This window comes from Sinocyclocheilus grahami, unplaced genomic scaffold, assembly GCF_001515645.1.
Source record: "Sinocyclocheilus grahami isolate Dianchi unplaced genomic scaffold, SAMN03320097.WGS_v1.1 scaffold411.1, whole genome shotgun sequence".
NCBI classification, from domain to species: Eukaryota; Metazoa; Chordata; class Actinopteri; order Cypriniformes; family Cyprinidae; genus Sinocyclocheilus; species Sinocyclocheilus grahami.
Window position 1 is genome coordinate 286,318 of NW_015505590.1, and position 20,876 is coordinate 307,193.

A 20,876-nucleotide genomic window follows, 5' to 3' on the forward strand; every position below is an offset into this window, starting at 1 on the left:
TGTGTTGAAGAAAACCTCAGCGAAGCAATGTGGCAGCCAGATACAGGATATTCTGCTTTTCATTTGGAAAACCTCACAAATAATTGCATTATATTTTTTGTACACATGCATGTGTGTGATGCATGAGTGAGGAAGGTATGCTTCACTATCTATCCTTTTTACTGTTTCGCTTTGATGCTTCTCACCATTTAACTTCATTAAATTATTGAAAAATATATCCATATTAATGAATCTTATGAAACCTTTCAAGAACATGCCCAGGTCATATTTCACCCCAAAAAACTAAAAGTGGGAAAAAAATATTTAGGTTTCTTTACTTTCTTTCTTTTTTAAGGTAAAACATGATGTGGACATGTTCTTCAATTATTTGTGGTGTCTGTTTCTTTTCAAATGAAATAAAATACACAAAAAATCTCAATCTATATCCTTTGTGAACTGCAGAAAGAGAGCAAAGGGGAGAAAGTAAATGGAGAGAAAAGAAATAAGAGAACATGGGTAGACAAACTGATGGTCAGTATTTGTTCCAGATGGAGTTAATTAGAAAATGGAGAGAGGATTATGTGTGAAGGCCAAGCCTGTTTATTTTAGAGATAGACACCAATCACATGGAGTGACCTCTGACCCCTGAGAAACACATGCACACTAGCTCTTAGAGGAGGAAAACTCCCTACTGCCCAATTCACCAGCATTAGACCCAACTTAAATGTGCACTCAAGAGTTAAGGCCTCTGAACTCCCCCCGCTGTCTCTGAACAGCACAGGGGACAGGGCTGCAGTAACATGTCACGTCACCTCTCTGTTATCATGCAGCTCTGTGTTATCACTCTGGGAAAAGCTTTTATTGGCTTGCAGGTAATGGGATAGTTTGTGTTAGGAGACCGCCATGTAGAGGGGAAGTGGGGGTCTGCACTTTTCCCCTTTCACCATCCTCTTTTTATTGGCCACAAGCTTTCAATAACATATTATCCTCTTGCTTGTATAACCAAAACCATTGGGAATAGTTGAAATTATATATAAGCATTTATATATATATTTTGCATTTATTTAGATGAATGTTCATTCATAATACTTTAACTGACCTTAATTTCTACTTAAAATATTAAAAATATATTGGCTTATGAAAACAGGGAATGTATATGTTTGTACCACTAGTATAACTGTCAATTTATTTAATCAGAACCTTTTTCTTTTCATCATAAATTATATGCAGCATAACAATTTGAGTAAAAGATGTACTAAAAATTAATCACAAATATCAGCATTTTTATCAGCAGTTTTGTTATAAATGCTTGTTGAATACTGATGGCCATTTCAGAAAAACATGAGATGCTTCAAATAGGGAATGTATATGTTTGTACCACTAGTATAACTGTCAATTTATTTAATCAGAACCTTTTTCTTTTCATCATAAATTATATGCAGCATAACAATTTGAGTAAAAAGATGTACTAAAAATTAATCACAAATATCAGCATTTTTATCAGCAGTTTTGTTATAAATGCTTGTTGAATACTGATGGCCATTTCAGAAAAACATGAGATGCTTCAAATTGAAACAAAATGCAGTTTTACATCAGCACCCTCAGAGTTCAGCTCCAGGCCTTGTTTTTGTTTTCAGGGCCCCTAAAGGTCTCATCTTAGGTTTGCTTCAACTCTGATGACAGATGCCATAGACCATGACTCTTACTGTGTTTATTTAGACAGTTTGGAAAAGGAGTCAGGTGTGTGAAGAGCTGGAGGCAGTGAATGAAAGAAGTGGGATCATGTTTCATTAAAAGCACAGCTTCATTTCTTCTAAATCCGCTCCTTGCTACAGATGGGTGGAGTTAAGCAGCATTGTACACTCCTCCCTCACTATCTGTCATTGGCTCTCAGGCCATTCCCCCTGAATGTGCCGTCCCAGCCCCTTAAGTTCCTCAGCTCCTCACTTTAATGCTGACTGGAGTCCTGGGCCGGGAAGCAGCAGCTGTGTGTGAGTGAGTAGAGCTGTAGAATAACATTGATTTGGCTAAGGGAGATGATAACTTTATTTATAAACTAGAATTGTCTGGAATTATACTTTTATAAAAGTGATTTAGTTGTCTGAATAGTGATCATTATTTTCCATGGGTGTTTACTGTTTAATTATTGTGGTGAGGTATGTCTGTTGATATCAGTAAATCTCAATGTTAATATAGGCTAACACTACTATAAAGTTGTAACTGTGAAACTTTGTGATGGCAATTATCATTTTCCCATTTTTGTGACTTTCATATTTACTGTAAATGGTCGTTTACAAAGCACCTGGTTGTGGTGGTACTGTCATTAATTTTTTTATCTAAAACAACAGTTTTCTCCTTTTTAGTATTTCTTTTTTTAACCATATTGCGTAGGCACATGTGTATCTTTTGATGTATTAGAATGCCTATCTAGTTGCTTAGCACATCTGACTCTACGTAAAAGGAAATAGGAAACCTCACACACAGTCATGCTCCAGGTCTTGCTCCTTCTGGCAGCTCTTATTGAGTGTCCACCCTGTCATGCCCACAATATGGGCTCTGCTCCCCTCGTTATCCTGTATCATGTCTGGGAAGAACAGCCCTCAGGGACAAGGGTGGGTCGCCTCCTGGATGACCTACGTGAACGTGGGGAAACAGGATCACTGGAAAACTTCCGGGTCGTGCCGCATGGGCATACTCTACCAGTCACAGTTGATGTAAGGGATGGTACCGTGTCAACACTAGGCAGTCTGGACCGAGAAGAGCTATGCTGGGGAGCAGAATTTTGTGAGCTGGCCTTCAGTGTTCTCTACAGAAAGGGTGGTGCTATGCATTTCCTGTCAGTTCGTGTGGAGGTGATGGACCAAAATGACCACAGCCCAGTCTTTCCCAGCCTAGTGCAGGAGGTGGAGATCTCTGAGACAGCCTCACTGAGAATGCGCATCCCTCTGGACCGGGCTGTAGATCCAGATGCGGGACCGAATGGCCTGCAGACCTACTCCCTGTCTTCCAACCAGCACTTTGCTTTGGATATCCATACTTCTGGAGGGGCCAAGCAGGCTGAATTAGTGGTCATCAAAGAACTGGACAGGGAGTTGCAGCCAACTTTAGAACTGGTTCTAACAGCCTGGGACAAAGGGGACCCGCCAAAATCAGGCAGCACAAAAGTTATAGTCACAATTCTCGACTCCAACGACAATAGCCCTGTATTTGAGGAGGCCCCGGCAGTTATCGAACTAGCAGAGGACACTGTTCATGGGACGATTGTCATTAATCTCTGTGCTGCAGACCCTGATCAAGGTGCTAATGGGGAGGTTGAGTACTCTCTCAGTAAACATGTCCCACTGGAAGTGCAAAGACTATTCAGCATCCATCCAAAAACGGGTGCTGTGACTTTACAAGGCCCTTTAGATTTTGAAGAAAAGAATGTGTATGAGGTAGACATCCAAGCTCGAGATCTGGGGCCCAATGCTATCCCGTCTCACCACAAGCTGCAGGTCAAATTGCGAGACGTCAATGATAATGCTCCTCGCATTCATATAACATGGACTCCACCAGACTCCCCTGTTGCGACCGTTTCTGAAGGAGCACCAAATGAAACTTTCCTCGCTCTTGTGATGGTATCTGATGCCGATTCTGGGGCAAATGGGCAGGTACAAGTGCACATTCTCAGTGGATCTTGCCCCTTCAGACTCAAACAGATCCATGGAGACAATTACATGATTGTAACCAATGATACACTGGATCGTGAGAGACAAATGGAATATAACCTCACTCTTCTAGCTCAGGACCGTGGTGATCCTTCTCTATCCTGTATTAAGCACCTGACTGTCCATGTTTTGGATGAAAATGATAACGCACCAATGTTTGCCAAAAGTCACTACCGGAGCATCCTCAAAGAGAACAACACCCCTGGATTACCTTTCTTGACCGTGGAGGCACATGATGTTGACATGGACCTCAGTGGAAGGGTATCATTCTCCATTAGAGAATCGAATGAACTGGGGACACCAACTGCATTTTTCTCAGTCCACCCCAGCAGTGGGGCTGTTACTGTCCAACAGTCATTAGACTATGAGGAAACCCACTCGTACTCATTTATTGTGGAGGCTGTAGATCAAGGATACCCACCAATGACCAGTACTGCAACAGTGCTGGTTGAGATACAGGATGTTAATGACAATTATCCCGTAATCCATGAGCCACTACCCAAAAAGGGAATTGCATTGCTAAGTGTCCCAGTGAATGTGGACAAAGGGGAGATTGTGACTGAACTTGGGAATAAAGCTCTGGAGGATAACTTCTACAAACCAAGAAATTACTCTTCTCTCAACAAACCCGAAGGTTTTCTGGCCACCACCATTCGGGCCAGTGATCCAGATTCTGGTCTCAATGGAAGACTCAGTTTTAGAATAACAGAAGGCAAGCCTTCTAACCTATTCTTTCTTGACAAAACTACTGGGCAGCTCTATGTTAATACAACCAATGCCACAGAATTGATCGGCAGAACTTTTAAACTAGGCATTGCAGTATCTGATATGGGAACACCTATGCTAACCACAAGAATCACTTTGGAGGTAACATTCATCAACTTTCGTGACCACCTAAAGAACTTGTCTCATGATAACCAGGCGCAGTACAGTTTTACAATGCTTTTGGCCATCTGCCTTGGATCAACCTGCCTGGTATTATTTCTAGCCATTGCTTTGGCCAAGACATTCTGTCATCCTGACAAACGGGACAACCGTGCTTATAATTGTAGACAAGCCGAGTCAACCTACACCCGTCACCCACGACGGCCACAGAAGCACATTCACAAGACTGACATCCAGTTGGTACCAGTGCTTCGGGGTCGTAAAGAAACTCCACAAGAAGATGAAGCTGAGGCGTTGTCATGTACATCACCTTTAGTGGAAATGCTGCATCCACAAGGCCAGTTTACACTTACACCAACCCTTGCTCGCATGGCTCAAAATCAAGCCCATACAGAAATGGATGGGAACCCACCACTCACTCAGAGCAAGATACTCAGAAAGCCTGGGAGCATAGAGTGGAATGGAGCACTTCCTTTTAACCCAGGAACTCCATCTCGAACCCTGCAAAAGACCAGAAATTCTTCCTCCTCATCTTTCGCAAACTCACAGACCAGCACACTCAGACGAAACAAAAATGAAGAGCTCAAGCTTAATACTACGGACCCCTCAGAAACTATTGCTTCAATTCCCAGTAATCAGGCCACTTTACGGAGACCAAAGACCACAGAAAGAAGAGGACAGATGGAAGAGTCAGACCACAGGCAGATCCTGAGGAACCTTGTTCGACTCTCTATGGCAGCTTTTGCAGAGAACGGTTCAATTGAACTGTCCTCTGCCTCACCCGAGGTGCAAGTAAGAGATTTTTTTATTATTATTACAATCTTAACATTTCAGATATGAAAATGCATTAGATCAAACTACTTTGAATGGCATTGACTTTGATTTCAAGGCATCCCAGTTCATAATAGCTCAAGTGCATGATAGCTTTCCCACTCTGCAGTTATACTGCAGGACTAGCCTATATCTATAGCAGCCTAAGGGGACAGTTAACAGATGATAAAGACGCTGAGGTGTATTCAGAATCACATCAGTGTCACACAGTAACTTAAACCTTTAATATGCCTCAGGAGAAAACGCAGCCAGTCCTCAATGTTATCACATTACAGAGTCATACCGAATGTGGGAAGAAAAAGCAGATTCTTTCCATGGTTGTCCTATGAGGGGGGAAGGTATTTAAACCAAACACAGATATTTCTGCACAGTAAGATTATACTTCTCAGACGTGTTTGGGCTGGTGGTAGTCAGCAACAAATTGCTGGTACTGATCTGATTCTCATTAAATAAAGTGAGAATAACAACTTTTCATCAGCTAGTATTTCAAAGACTAACAGCCCAAAAGTGCTGTCCTAGTCAAACTGTGTATCCTCTGAATCTGGGTCCACCCAGATGCTTACCTCTACCAAAACGATTAGCAGAACAAAAGGTCCTGGCATGGGTTTGAGCCCTCACGTGAATACTGCAGCCAGTCAGGAAGAGCGTGGATCCTGACCCCCACCCTCTTCTCTTTTCCTCCTTTCCAGTCCACCCTCCCTTACTCACTTGGCCCAGTTGGCAAATTAGACCTATGGCGACTGCAAAGGAAAGGGGCTGAAATGTCACCGGTGCCTGTCCTCGCAGCCAAGGCTGGGTTTCTTATGTGCATCCTGGAAGGAAATAGCCTCTAGAAGAATAGACCCTGTGTAGAAACAGCTTCCTGTCACCCCTTCTACAGCTCAAACACCACAAACCCAGAAAGGGCTCATTCTGAATGTAGCTCATTCTGTAACAGACCAAAATTATATATTGAATTATGAAACTATGACATTCTAGAAGAGCAAACTGCCTGCAAGTTGTGCATGGTCATTCAGGAATCTTGTAGAATTTCTATTGTTTTGAAACATGATTAATTGTGAATTCATAATCAGGAGATTTTTACTAAGTGGTAAATTCCCCTGTATAATTTTGCATCATTTTAATTCTACAGCAGGTGTCTCAGCTCCTGTCTCTGTTGCATCAAGGGCAACTTCAGCCTCGACCAAATTTTCGGGGCAACAAGTATTCCCACAGAACTGGCCGGTAAACCATTTTTACCCTCCTTTTGGTTTTATTTATACAAGCTCTTGACCAAACAGACAATAAATTTAGTCCTCATTCCTACACTAACACACCGAATACAAAGCAATAGCCTCACAATCACAATAACAATCTTAGAAGTTGGTCATTATTTTATCAGGTAGATTTCTTGTAAGAAAGGAAGTCAGTGAACACAGAATGAGGCGTATCATAGCTGTTATCAGCCGCTGTCTGTCTTACACACAGATTGTTATCAGGCAGAATGCAATACTGTTTCTATAAATTTAACTTATGTTCATTCAGAATTAAAAAAAAAGAGAAAGCATAGACCGTGACTCATCTGTGCAAGACAGAGCTTGTTTAAACCAAAGACAGTGCAGTCACACTTCCTTCAGTTGTGTGTTGTATTGTTTTCGTTTCAGTGTTGAGATCATTTTAGCTCACAGTAAAATCCCAGTTTTGAGAACACTGTTAAACCGATATTAAGGATAATCACATAGGTATTTCCCCTGATGTTCCCTTACAAAAAGGTATTGTGCCGGCACTATGGTACAGTGATGGTGCCAGTACATACTTCAATATAGCATGGTACTGAATATCATATTCATGGTATTTAAATGCTACTACAATGAATACCACAGTATTCCATTATGGTTTTGTCTAAATCATATGATCCTTTTACCATTAAAAAAGGTAATAGCATTGTACTTTTGTTCAAAAATGAATCATTTTAATGGCATTAATTATATTCAATATGGTTAGAATTTTTTTTAATGCTCCACAACAAAAATTTGCCCCATTTGTCAATCCTCCAACATTTCACATGTGCTTCAGTTTAGTTGCATTATATTTAACTTATTGAAATTATATTTTACTTATGTTTTAACTTATTTTATCATTCCCCGGAAACGTTCTCACTGCTTTACTGTTTTCGTTGTGTATTGTAGGTCAGGGGCTCAGGATGCTGATTGGCTGAGCACTAAAGACAGTGGTCATGGAGAGAGTGAAATGGGTGATATGGACTGGGACTCACCTGTGGACCCTGTATATGAAGAAGGCCTCAATAATCTGCTGACTTCTGGTAAATGTCTATACTATTATTCTGTCCAATTATTCTGATTTTAGTCCACTGTTATGTTTAATTAAAGGGGTACTTCGCCCAAAAATGACAATTCTGCCATAATTTACTGAGAAAATACTTTTAATATTCTCTCATCATTGTTGTGCATCCTTTGAAAGTCCATGCAAGCCAAACTTTCCCACATCAGAAATGTCCTAAAGAAAATGCAAAAGAGGAAATGATGACAGAACTTTTATTTTTGGGTGAACTATTGTTTAAGTCATGCCATTTTAGTCCACTGTTATGTTTAATTAAAGGGGTACTTCGCCCAAAAATGACAATTCTGCCATCATTTACTGAGAAAATACTTTTAATATTCTCTCATCATTGTTGTGCATCCTTTGAAAGTCCATGCAAGCCAAACTTTCCCACATCAGAAATGTCCTAAAGAAAATGCAAAAGAGGAAATGACAGAACTTTTATTTTTGGGTGAACTATTGTTTAAGTCATGCCACACAAGCAAAAGTGCTGTTGTACTGAATATCAAGTGTGCAACAAGCTGAGTGACGCAAACAGTGAAACGTCTCACAGCTAAATACCAGTCCCCTTTGTAACGCTGCAAAATTGGAGGAATTTGAATGAAATTAGAGGACCAGAACTAACTGTGTAATCTAGGTTAAGTGAAGTAAGGTGATGTGAAATGGTTTCCTGATTTTGAGTGCTGTACAGGATTTGCTATTTTTATAGCTGATTTCCAGATGTCTCACATTTATCCTGTTTTCCACATATAGCAAGTCAACAAATAAGACAGAAAAAAAAACATAATTATGTAGATCTAGTTTTCATTTTTTAAATTGAGTCACTGAAATCATGCTCTGGAAACATTCATGTTTAAAGTGTGTTGATCCGGATTTACTAATATGCATTTAGATTCTCGCTGCTGTGTTTCCTTTGTCTGTGTATAGAGTAAATGTTTGTGTGCAGTTCCTTCCATCTATTGTTCTGAGATTTAGCATGCTGTAAATTAACAGGGGCCTTTTTTGTTCTCTTGAATGACAGGTCTAGTTTGTTTTGTTTTATCTCTCTGATGTCTGAGCAGTTTTAGCCATGATTTCCACCAAATCAAAGTTACACGGTGAACATGCTGCTGATACTGACAGTGCTGGTAGTAACTGATTACATGTAATCTGGATTACGTAATCAGATTCCAAACATTTGGTACTTGTAATTAGATTGTTATGTTTTAAAATGCTCAAAATCAGACTACAGTTACATTTTTATGGATTGCATGATTACAGATAATTCACAAATGGCAATCAATTACTCATATTTTATTAATTCTCCCTAATTCTTCTTTTTGTCTCTTTGAAATTCTGAAATGTCATATTGTTTAGCTGTGAATATTAACTACAGGTGCATAAATTAGAATGTCGTGGAAAAGTTAATTTATTTCAGTAATTCAACTCAAATTGTGAAACTCGTGTATTAAATAAATTCAATGCACACAGACTGAAGTAGTTTAAGTCTTTGGTTCTTTTAATTGTGATGATTTTGGCTCACATTTAACAAAAACCCACCAATTCACTATCTCCAAAAATTAGAATACTTCATAAGACCAATAAAAAAAACATTTTTAGTGAATTGTTGGCCTTCTGGAAAGTATGTTCATTTACTGTACATGTACTCAATACTTGGTAGGGGCTCCTTTTGCTTTAATTACTGCCTCAATTCGGCGTGGCATGGAGGTGATCAGTTTGTGGCACTGCTGAGGTGGTATGGAAGCCCAGGTTTCTTTGACAGTGGCCTTCAGCTCATCTGCATTTTTTGGTCTCTTGATTCTCATTTTCCTCTTGACAATACCCCATAGATTGTCTATGGGGTTCAGGTCTGGTGAGTTTGAACTAGAACATGCTCTCATGCTTGCTAGTTCGAAAAACGCATTATTCTTCACATAATTTACATTATTAAAATACATTTCTCCCCAGCCTGGCACAAACGGATCGATTAGTTCCGGGTTTGATGAAGGTCCGCCTTCCGAAAAACAAAATGTGTTGTGATTGGTTAGCTGTCCCAGTGCGTTGTGATTGGCCAACAGCTTAGACGGTGTTTCAGTACTGCCACGCCCCTTGCTCCGTCTTTCGACAAAAGCTTTTGGCGAATCCGGCACTGTCCTCCTTCGTGTTGTGGAAGCTGTCCTCAGTAAAATGTGCAGCACACAATAGCAAATTGGGGTTATAACCACATCTTTAAAATTCAAACACATTATTTTCTATAAGTGTAGGAGAGGCGCCGTTCGGCGTCTGTCCGCGGCGCCCAGCTACGTCATGTTATATTTGTAAGAATTGTTCTAGACATGACGAAAATTTTAATCTACAGCACAGCTGCTCTACTTCTTGGTTTTCTCTGATGCACTAACTCTACAGCAGCTCTTCTTCTTCGTCGTCTCGTCTCATGCGCTCACTCAACCAAGCGTTCTAACCACGACCTCGACCCTCCCCACCCCCCAACCATTCCAATTTCTGTAGGCGGGAATTATTTTTAATGATATTCTAATGAGCCGCTTTGTGATATCACAAAGCCCGGAAACCAACGCTGTAGTCCAAACGAGCCGTTCGTTGTAGTTCTTGAAAAGGTTTTTTTTTTTTAATGAAATATCTCCCTTTGGAGTGGACTTTGAGATTTGTAACTTTCTAGATCTTTTTTATGCCCAAACATACACATTACACACTGACTAAAATTAAAAAAGTGAAAAAGCATAATAGGACCCCTTTAATGTGGAAGTGTCTCTGTGCATGTTTGACTTTTCTTAGCTACAAACTTGCAGACACAGTCATGTGACATGATTCAGCTAAATATATCAGGGGTGTTTGGTATAAACATCAAAGAAAAAGAAAAGTGATGCAGAAACCCATCTTGTATATTGCATAATTTTCAATAATACCATCATTATTTATAGTGCAGTATAGATGCACTATATCACATAGTGATATCACATAGCACATATCATTGCTATCACAGTTTTTTTTCAACTGCTTACACACAAAATCTTTACTTGTCACACAATTTCTAAAACCTGACACTCAAACAGCAGAAGCACACACCAAATCTGCAAAACTATACGCTAATTCTCGGCCTTTGACTCACTTTTCAGTTTCATAAAACACTTTTAGCAAAACACAATTCTCTATGTTAACACAAAAATCTAACAGGAATTAATATTATGGCAAAGATGTTTGCAAATGTTTGCTTTCGAGATGTGTTTGTGATCATTTGAACGCAGTGCTTCATTTTGCAAGAGATGTGAGGCATTTTGTGTGTGCAAGTTTTTAAAAAAAGAGGCAAAGTTTGGAAAATGTGTGTAAGCAGTTGAAATAAACTGTAGGAACCTTAGAGGTCAACAAGGCAGCTAAGTTTTGGAACAGATTGTGTGGTTTGGTTGAGTCAGTATTGCCCGATATTCATCTGGTTATGGTGTTAGTCATGCTACTGAAGACAGACGGTTTTGAGTTTATATCAGGGGTTTTCTTTCTGAAGCATGCAGGTACATATTCCCTCTCTTCTCCCTGAGTCATCTCAGTTTTTACCACTTACTCACACCTCTGAATGATGGTAACCCTTTCAGCACATTCTAGGGTCACACACCTGCTCACATGAATATTCACATATCCTTGGGCTCTTCACGTCATGCCACCACTCTTATTGTTAACACTTCAGCACTATGCAGACGATGTGTATGTGTTATGCATACCCTAGGGACAGAGAAGGTGAGAGTGTGTGAAATGTGTTTGCGTGTGTGTGTGTCAGTATAAGACATTGTTCTGTCTCTACACTCTTCCTTTGAAGGACACACTGCCCTCAGGCTGCTGTTTCTCTACTGCATTCTTCTCACGCTGTTTTTCAAGGGCCAGAGGTGACACATGTGCACTTTGGTGTATTATGCGTGATTTAAATGAATAACAATGGTTTACATTCTTTACATCAGTTAGGTGCTTGATTAATAATGGTGCTTGTTAAGGCAAGAATCTCTATTACTATTGCTTGTGTTCATGCTTAGGTTTGTTTATCTTGAGTTTGTAAGTCATCTTGCACTGTTTGTGCTGCTGACATTAAAGGGGTCATATGATGTTGCTAAAAAATAACATTATTTGGTGTAATGAAATGTTTATGCGGTTTAAGGTTAAAAAAACATTATTTTCCACATACTGTACATTATTGTTTCTCCTCTATGCCCCGCCTTTCTGAAACGTGTCGATTTTTACAAAGCTCATCGGTCTGAAAAGTGATGTGTGCTCTGATTGGCCAGCTGTCCAGTGCGTTGTGATTGGCCGAATACCTCAAGCGTGTGACGGAAATGTTACGCACCTTACCATACTGTGATGCTGTGTCCCAGTGCGAAGAGACAAAACCAATAAAACTGAGGCATTTGTTGCATCCAGTGGGGACATAACTACTGATTATAATGACTTATACTGTCTTTTTACATGTTGCGTTGCATCGCGCCATGTAAACATAAAACCATGTCTGCATTTGTGATCGGTGAAACAACATACAACAAGCAGCTACTCTACACTGCTCAAAACTAGCTTTTGAATCATCAGTGGCAAATCCTTTAAATATGAAAACGTACTTATAGGCTGTGATTCAGCATTATTTGTCAGAACAGCCGGCATTGTAGGCTCTCTCAGGAAACAGTCCTCCGTAACATGCGTTGCTCAAATCTGAATATTTGGTTTGTTCTGGAACAGTGTTGTAAATACAACTTAACCACTGATTTCTAGTCGTGTCCTCTTTTTGAAACCGAAAACCAATCACAATGAGTTGGCTACTTTTTTCATTTAAAAGCATGAGCTACAGTGGGATGGGGGAAAACCGCCATAAAGTCTTGAGACATGTTTTTTAAAAGTTGAACTTACATTAATTTTACATGGCTTTCTAAACATGCCGCTTTCTTGTGCGAGACGCGAGTGCAATGCTGATAGATGCACCGCTAGAAAATGTGATAAATATGCTTTCTGTGTGAACGGCTTGGTTTCAGTTTCGCCGTAAACAACATCTTTGCTATATATTGAATGAACAACGTAGCAGCGCCGCATCTAGTGGGTTCAACTGGATATAGGCTAACAAAAGCATTAAAATGCAACAACACTTACATTTTCGTCACATTTCGTGCGCCACTGATATGGCTGCCTGACGGCTGACGCAGACCTAAAATTCGAATGCAACGTTTTACTGTTTGCTTGTTTGAGAAAGTGTGGCAGTAACGTTGGCTAAGTGTAAGCGAATGTTACACACATGTCACTGTAATGTGTCTGAGTCTGCCTTTGGTTGTTTGGATGTGGTTGGATTCCTTATGGCATTTTTACCATGTCTGTGGGTTAATGGGTTTAACTGCTTTAGAGAAATTGCTGATTGAAAGGCACTGCCACCATTTCCTCCATCATTAATTGAGAGGCTGTAAGAAGGAGATTTGTGGAATAAAAGTTAGAAAGAAGCAAGAAGTATGATGGGGCATATAATTGTTAACTGATAATAATGCAAAGGGGGGGAATTTAGTGATAGGCCGGATTTGAAAGGGCTGTGGAGAGAGGAAGTCAAGAAAATGAGGTTTGGAGGTTCTGTCTGAGCTCTCTGATGTGGCCAGTGTGGGTTCGTTTGATCAGCGCTGGCTGGATTTCACATCTTTACTCACACACTCTCTCCAAAAGCGTCTGTACAAGCCGAGCCCTTTTGTTTCTCCTCCACCTTTAATTAAGACCTTGAAATCTCTGATCCACAGACAAGACACAAAAAAACACTTAAGAAAGGTTTCATGGAGGTTGTCTGTCATGCATGCCTCACTATGTTTGAGGATTCATGTGTGGTTGTGTCAGAGCTTCAGGGTCTCTCTGATGTTTTCTATTCTCCACCATCACATTCTGGCTTCTCCTCGCTTATTCAAAAACAAATATTTCTGCTTTAGCCACTGCAGCAAATTGAGAGTGAGCTTGTGTTATGTGAAGCTAGTGAGTGACGTAGCCTGCGGTGATACATTAGAAGACCAAAAATGCATGGCAGAGTAAAAACAATGCTAAACACAAATGATAAAATGCAACGAATCATATAAAGATGTGCTATATGGAGCTATATTTGTTGTATATATGCGTGTGTTTGTGCTGTGAGTGTGTGCTGATGATTTGACTAGATGTAAGTTCTTCTACAGTGAATCTAGTTACTAAGAGTTTTTTTTTTCGCATAAAGGAACCATTTTTGTGAAGAACCTTTCAGTGAACAGTTCTTAAAAAGCTTTTTTTTCTCTCAATGTGAAGAACATTTTAATAATTTGAAGAATTGTTTGTGCAATGGAAAGGTTGCATGGATGTTAAAGGTTTTTCATGGAAGATGTCTTTATTTTTAAAGGGGTCAAAAAGAACATTATTTTGTGTCTTTGGTATAATGCAATGTGTTTATGCGATTTAAGGTTAAAAAAACATTATTTTCCACATACTGTACATTATTGTTTCTCCTCTATGCCCCGCCTTTCTGAAGCGCATCGATTTTTACAAAGCTCATCGGTCTGAAAAAGCGAGGTATGCTGTGATTCGGCAGAGTAAAAACAATGCTAAACACAAATGATTAAAATGCAACGAGTCATATAAAGATGTGCTATATGGAGCTATATTTGTTGTATATATGCGTGTGTTTGTGCTGTGAGTGTGTGCTGATGATTTGACTAGATGTAAGTTCTTCTACAGTGAATCTAGTTACTAAGAGGTTTTTTTTTCTCTCAATGTGAAGAACATTTTAATAATTTGAAGAATTGTTTGTGCAATGGAAAGGTTGCATGGATGTTAAAGGTTTTTCATGGAAGATGTCTTTATTTTTAAAGGGGTCAAAAAGAACATTATTTTGTGTATTTGGTATAATGCAATGTGTTTATGCGATTTAAGGTTAAAAAAACATTATTTTCCACATACTGTACATTATTGTTTCTCCTCTATGCCCCGCCTTTCTGAAGCGCATCGATTTTTACAAAGCTCATCGGTCTGAAAAAGCGAGGTATGCTGTGATTGGCCAGCTATTGAGTGCGTTGTGATTGGCCGAATACCAAATGTTACGCCCCTCACCATACTGTGATGCCGTGTCCCGGCGCGACGAGACAAAACCAATAAAACCCATTATAAACGAGGCATTTGTTGCATCCAGTGGGGACATAATTACGGATTATAATGATTTATAGTGTCGTTGCATTGCATCACGCCACGTAAACATAAAACCCATTTGTGATCGGCGAAATGACAAACTACAAGCGCTGCTCTACACTGCTCAAAACTCGCGTTTGAATCATCAGTGGCAAATTCTTTAAATATGAAAAAACGTACTTACAGGCTGTGAGTCAGAACAGCCGGCATTGTAGTCTACTCTCCCAGGATCAGGAGACTGTCCTCCGTAAAATGCCCTGCACACATCTGAATATTTGGTTTGAACTGTTCTGGAACAGTAGTGTTGTAAATACAACTTAACCACTGATTTCTAGTTGTGTCCTCTTTTGGAAGACCAAACAAAGTAGTTTTGCTTTCACTACGAAGCACACAGCGTCTTCACGACATGGCGGCGGCGGCAACAATACTACAGCGAGAATAAAAGTTACGCCTTCTTTCTTTGCGTAAACATTTGGGTGGCGTTATGCAAATCTTCCCACATAGTGAGGTAGATATGTGGGGGCGTGTTAGAACGAGCCGTTTTAGGTAGGCGTGGCTGACTCTTAACTTTTATAAAGAATATCTCTTTGGATTTGAGACTTTAGTCTTTGCAACTTTACAGATCTTCTTTATGCACCAAGAGCTTGAAACACTCCAAAGAGAAAGGAAAAATTTAAATCGCATCATATGACCCCTTTAAGAGGCTGCTTCACACACAAACACAGATAACATGTGAAAGAAAAATCAAGTTATAACAGAATTTAAGCTTATTCACTTAACCAAGTATTTCTGGAATTTTTTTTGGCTCAATGAAGGTAATTTCCTTGTTTATTGTTATACTGTATCACTTCCTTTGCCCTAAAAACTGTGGCTAAGGGTGTCGTTTTAGGGCATGCTGTGTTGTACTGGCAATACTCATCTGTGTTCAAACTCAGCAGATGTCCATGAAATGTCAGGCGAAGGAAACTAAAGATAAATGCACACCCCCTCTCGGTATTCCTTCATCCATACAAACTCAAACAAGTAAACAAGTGAAGATTCAGACAGACAGGTTTTGCAGCCTTTTTTCAGATGTTTGTAAATATTTTATTATATAGTTATGGCCAGAATATATTTATTTGTAGCACTTTTGCAAATGCTTATTTATTTACATATTTAAATGCATAGTTTTACATACAGTTTTACATATTTCCTTCCTCTTTTTGTGTAGATGATGTGTTCTCAGACATTCCCGATCCGGCATGGATGGCTCGTCTTTCTCTTCCTCTGACAACCGACTACCATGAAAACCTGTTTGTCCCGGATGGGCCACCCTCCCCTGATACCCACTGTCCCATGGCGAGTCCTGATGATTCCTCTTCCTTCTCTACGTTTGGTAAAACCCCAGAGAAAGCCCCTCTGGGTGGCAGAGCTCTGATTTCAGAAGTGAGCTCCCTGTTTGAGATGCTGTTGACTCAGAAAGCCGATGCCCAGTCGTGTCCACCTGCTGAGGTGCTCTACAGACTGTCAGCGGCTTATAGACGCTCGCTGGGCTTAGACACACCTGCTAACGGAGGTGCTGCCCACACACGTCAGCAATATGCCAACCCTGTGCCATAACAGCAAAGAACGGTTCATTTCTGGTGCCATATCGTTTTGGGGTCCATACAAGCCTCAGGAACACTAGTGACATTGGTCAAAACATCTTATAACAGCATCTTTTTTTATTCAACCAGGTCTGGCTGGAACAGGCTATGCCCATAAAAAACAAAAACTTTTTATAATAATAAAAAAAGAGCACGAATCTTCATATGGGCAGACCAATTATAAGATTTTTTTTTTTTGTTATCCTTTTGCAAGAAGGTGAATTATTGAGCTCTGTGAACTGCTGCAGTGCATGTTAGGAGAAATGAGTCTGCCTCCTTTTTAGGAAGTAGCTGTTTATATCCTCTGAAGCACAAAAATCTCCTAAACAAGTCTTTTCTCTCAGAAAAACCACCAAATCCATTGCCACAGCCATTCACAGCCTGCAGGATTTCCCCAATGCTGGCTGGTTGTTGTTGTTTTTATGCCGGTTCTCTAATGTAAATATTGTTTTGTAATAGTTACAGGGCATGTAATAGTCAAAGAATTTAGAAGTAAGCCTAACACTGTATATGCAAGACTTGGTCATCGTTTGTAAAGGCTGTAAAGCACTGATGACAAAATTCAGTTATATTCTGAATGTAACTTTAGTTTTTATTCTTTTTCTTTGAATGCTGTAAGTTATTGATATCAAAACAAAGATGTATATTTTTTCAGTGTCATTTTGTATATGTGTAGTGCTGCTTTTGTATTCATAATTGACATCACATTTTCTTTTTGCAAACTGTATTAGTGAAATAAACCATTTACTGCATTTATTTTGAGGGTTACAGTGAATATATAAAAGCACATCTTGCAGTTGGTCTGATTATCAGCAATTTGGTGCAGATGCTGCATTTTTTTTATTTATTTTTTTACTATTTTATAATAGTATAAAAAGGCTTACATTACTTACATAAAATGCATATGTAACCGGTCACCCTCTATCTCTCAAAAAAATTTATTTTCATAATTACTTTACATATTTCTACTATGATTTCAACAGTCTTAGTAAGAAACTTACATGGTCAGATTTATGATCAAAGCTCTAGTTTTTGATGAGGTGAGCAAAACAAAATGGTGATCGAGAGACGGACAAATAAACGTTCTTTAAAAGCCTGATGTATCATTTGATACTATTTAACCTAATGCTTCTAAAAATGATTTATGGATAATAAAGCAAACCTAAATTGCTTCAGTCCTGTAAATGCCTGGGTCAAAATATTCCTATAAAAGATGTTCTTGGAGGTATTTCACAGCAAAAAGACATACCACATGGTGTTAGAATTTTACTAAACAGTCTTTCAACTTGCTACAAAAGTATAATAAACTACCAATCAGGCAACCAAAGACATGTAGTAGATTGTGTGCAACAGGATTTTCAGCAGTTTAGCCAAATTTAGAAACCTTAAAAATTCACATCAGTACTCCCAAATAATTTTCTGGAGAAACTTGCAAAAATATTAATAATGCCAACACAATAATGAACATTTTCTTAATATCTGATACACTGGCCAGCCCTAGCCGACAGAGAGGATTACTAACCACATCCAGCGGTCTCATCGGTCACTTTAGTCAGGACGCGTCCAGTTTGGATATCCGAGAAGGCCCAGTACTACAACACAACACGTTTTAATGCATTACATTATGACAGAGGTAGAAAACTGCTTTAATAAAAGAAAATTAAAAAAAGGTTTTGAAAAGTTATTTTCAGAAAAGTAGTGAAACTGCAAACCACAAAACAACTTCTATTAATTATAAGAGCAAAATGTAATTTACTAACATCATGGTTATGCGTTGCTTGTAGGGATGTAACAATATCAAAATCTCACAATACGATACGATACGATTATCGTCCATGATACGATATTTTTTTTTTAAAGAATCGGGAAAAAAAATTACAATTTTGTACATTTTAAAGTAAAATTATTCTATCCAATGCACTTTGAGAGTTCAAAATTAAGAGCTCTAACCCGTGTCCTTAACTAAGAAAACCTAAGTCAGAAAAAAGTCAGTGAATCGCCTTGTACCTAATTTTTTAAAGGGGACTCAATGCTCTTTTTTATTTGTGATATATTGTCTCAATCTAAATTACATTCACACTGGTCTTTTAGGAAGCCAAACAAATTAGAATATAATAATAAAAATAACAACAACGACAGTAATAGCCATATATTGTAAAACAATTGCACTGTAAAATAAATGAAAATGAATATTTCATAGGTATATTATTTAAGCTTTACACTACAGTAGGTAGAATCAGCACGCGCAATAAACGAGTTGACTGCATTCATTCAGTGTGAACGGAGCCGTTCTGAGCTGATCGCATGAACGAAGTGTGCACGCAGCGAAAGTGAAACACGCAGCGAAAACAGATGAAGGGATTAAGCCATATTGTGCTTTCGGTTTTAGTTCGTTTGACAGATATTGTGCCAAAGCATAATGACCAAAAACACAACTTTAAGACCTTTTACGTTAGAATAGGAAGTTGAAATATATTTTTTAAAACTACATTTTTTGTCCGTTTCATCGTCATGTGACCACAATAATGTCAAGACAGTTTTGCTATTGCGATATCACGACATTGATAATATCGTTACATCCCTAGTTGCTTGTGTACTGTTCCTCAACCATCAGCCTGTGTGTTACCTGGTCCTCAGAGGAGCTCAGTAAGTAGTCTCCGGTAGCGTGCAGAGAGAGGCCGGTAACACTGGCCTCGTGGGCCCTGATCACCTGCACGCAGTTGCCCCCGCTAACCGACCACACACGGATAGTGCTGTCTGGAGACGCTGAGAACACCACCGACTGACAGAGAACATGTGAAGATGCATGTGAGAGCTGAAGACTAACCAGAAATGAGTTTATGAATGAAGAGCGGGAGCGATGGCCTACCTGAGCAGGGTGGTAGATGACAGACGAGACCTTTTTGGTGTGCCCTTTGAGGGTGGCAACAATCTGCTCCTCCCGACGGTCGAACACCACCACGTTCTTATCCGCTCCACCTGGGGAGAGCATGTCAAAAAACTATGGTTGTGGCAGTGTATATGTCTATGTCTGTTTTTGTGTGCCATCAACATGCAGTAACACAAGGGATAGTACATGATGTATATCTGACCACAGGAGACACATGTTCGAATTATGTGAACCCGATGACTTGTGATCAAATTGTGTTTGTGTAATCGTGTTGTAATGGTACCGGTGAGGACTTTGTTGGTGTCTGTTGGGCAGAGATCCAGAGAGAGGATTCCAGGTATACTGGCACTGTGAAGACCCTGTTAAGCAGGAAGAGAGAGAGAAAAGATAAAGGTTCATTTGAGATGAATTCTGTTCTAAACACTGCCTGGAACAGAAGCTGCCTGCTGTCTAATAGGACGCTAAATGACATTGAAGATCATGACTGACTGACTCAAAACGCCAAGCTAACAAGATTGTAATATGGATAAAAATGCATAGCGCGCACAAACATTGGATGTAACGGATATTACTATTTAAGATTTAACAATTTAATTGACATTGATCATTTAACCATTAACCAGAAGTAAGAATTTTGATTAATTCTATCAGTTAAAGAGTTTAAAAGTTTGCTGGAAGGTTAAAGAAAAATATGCTATACATCAGGGTTTCTGCAGACATTAACAAGTTAAATTGAAGACTTTTTAAGACCTTTTTAATACCACCTTATATGAAATTTAAGATCTAAACCTGTAATGGAAATACACATTTTATAAAATACATATGTAATATTTAATGTGTATAAATTAAAAAGAAAACAAAACATCATTGCTGTAATAAATTATATTTATTACTACGATATACAGTGAACGTTTCATGTCAGCAGACAATATTCCATACAAAATATCCCTGCAAAATAACTGCATCGCTGGAATTTTTCGTGGAGTAAACAATTTATTCTGAAGCAATATTTTCATCAGTGTTCTATCAACTTTTATATACTTAAATCTGCATATTTACCTTTACAAAGGTCCATTTTTTAACCTTTTTAGATGTATGCATCATCTTTCATGTCAAATTATTACAATTTATCAATAAATTCAACATACACTATAGGGCTGCTACCAGTCAGATTAAATAATTTACACTGCAAACAACAATAATTACAACTACAATAAATAATGTTTAATTAATGTTTTAAATGCATTTATGAATATACAAATAAGAAATGTTGAAAGAAAAAATGCATACTTTTCAACAAACTTCTCAACTGAACTACCAGTAAGACACTTAATGAGTGAGTTTTGAGTCATTCATTCAGCTGATTGAGAGTGTTATCATGCTGCTATCTTAAGGACTTTCGTGGACAGCCGACTCCTAAAGTTTTTGATATTCTTCATATTCTGAGTGGTTGTGTGGTGGTCAGATAGAAATTTCAATATGTTTAAATGGATTTTTACC

The 20,876-nt window shown here is 38.9% G+C and overlaps 2 protein-coding genes across 2 annotated transcripts in view; one reads left to right on the forward strand and one right to left on the reverse strand.

Annotated features, from left to right (window-relative positions):
• Positions 1-2,291: 2,291 nt before the first annotated feature.
• Positions 2,292-17,181, forward strand: LOC107551001 (protocadherin-12-like). Its single transcript, XM_016232478.1, has 4 exons — positions 2,292-5,363; positions 6,535-6,626; positions 7,571-7,704; positions 16,072-17,181. Exons 1-4 carry the CDS (start codon positions 2,466-2,468, stop codon positions 16,458-16,460), a joined length of 3,513 nt encoding a protein of 1,170 aa, XP_016087964.1. The 5' UTR covers positions 2,292-2,465; the 3' UTR covers positions 16,461-17,181.
• An 801-nt stretch (positions 17,182-17,982) lies between these two features.
• The window catches only part of LOC107550993 (pre-mRNA-processing factor 19-like), a 10,622-nt gene continuing 7,728 nt past the window's right edge, over positions 17,983-20,876 (reverse strand). Inside the window, exons 9-12 of the mRNA XM_016232469.1 lie at positions 19,660-19,735; positions 19,356-19,465; positions 19,113-19,268; positions 17,983-18,078 (exon numbers count right to left, since the gene is read on the reverse strand). Of these exons, the coding sequence (XP_016087955.1) occupies positions 18,004-18,078; positions 19,113-19,268; positions 19,356-19,465; positions 19,660-19,735 (417 nt within the window). The 3' untranslated portion in view covers positions 17,983-18,003. The remainder of the gene's footprint in view (positions 18,079-19,112; positions 19,269-19,355; positions 19,466-19,659; positions 19,736-20,876) is intronic.

Excerpts from the sequence above, each read along its gene's own strand:
- LOC107551001 (XM_016232478.1), top strand. The coding sequence starts at position 2,466 with ATGCTCCAGGTCTTGCTCCTTCTGGCAGCTCTTATTGAGTGTCCACCC. Across the intron at positions 6,627-7,570 it reads TATTCCCACAGAACTGGCCG|GTCAGGGGCTCAGGATGCTG; the intron begins GTAAACCATTTT and ends TGTGTATTGTAG. Across the intron at positions 7,705-16,071 it reads CAATAATCTGCTGACTTCTG|ATGATGTGTTCTCAGACATT; the intron begins GTAAATGTCTAT and ends CTTTTTGTGTAG.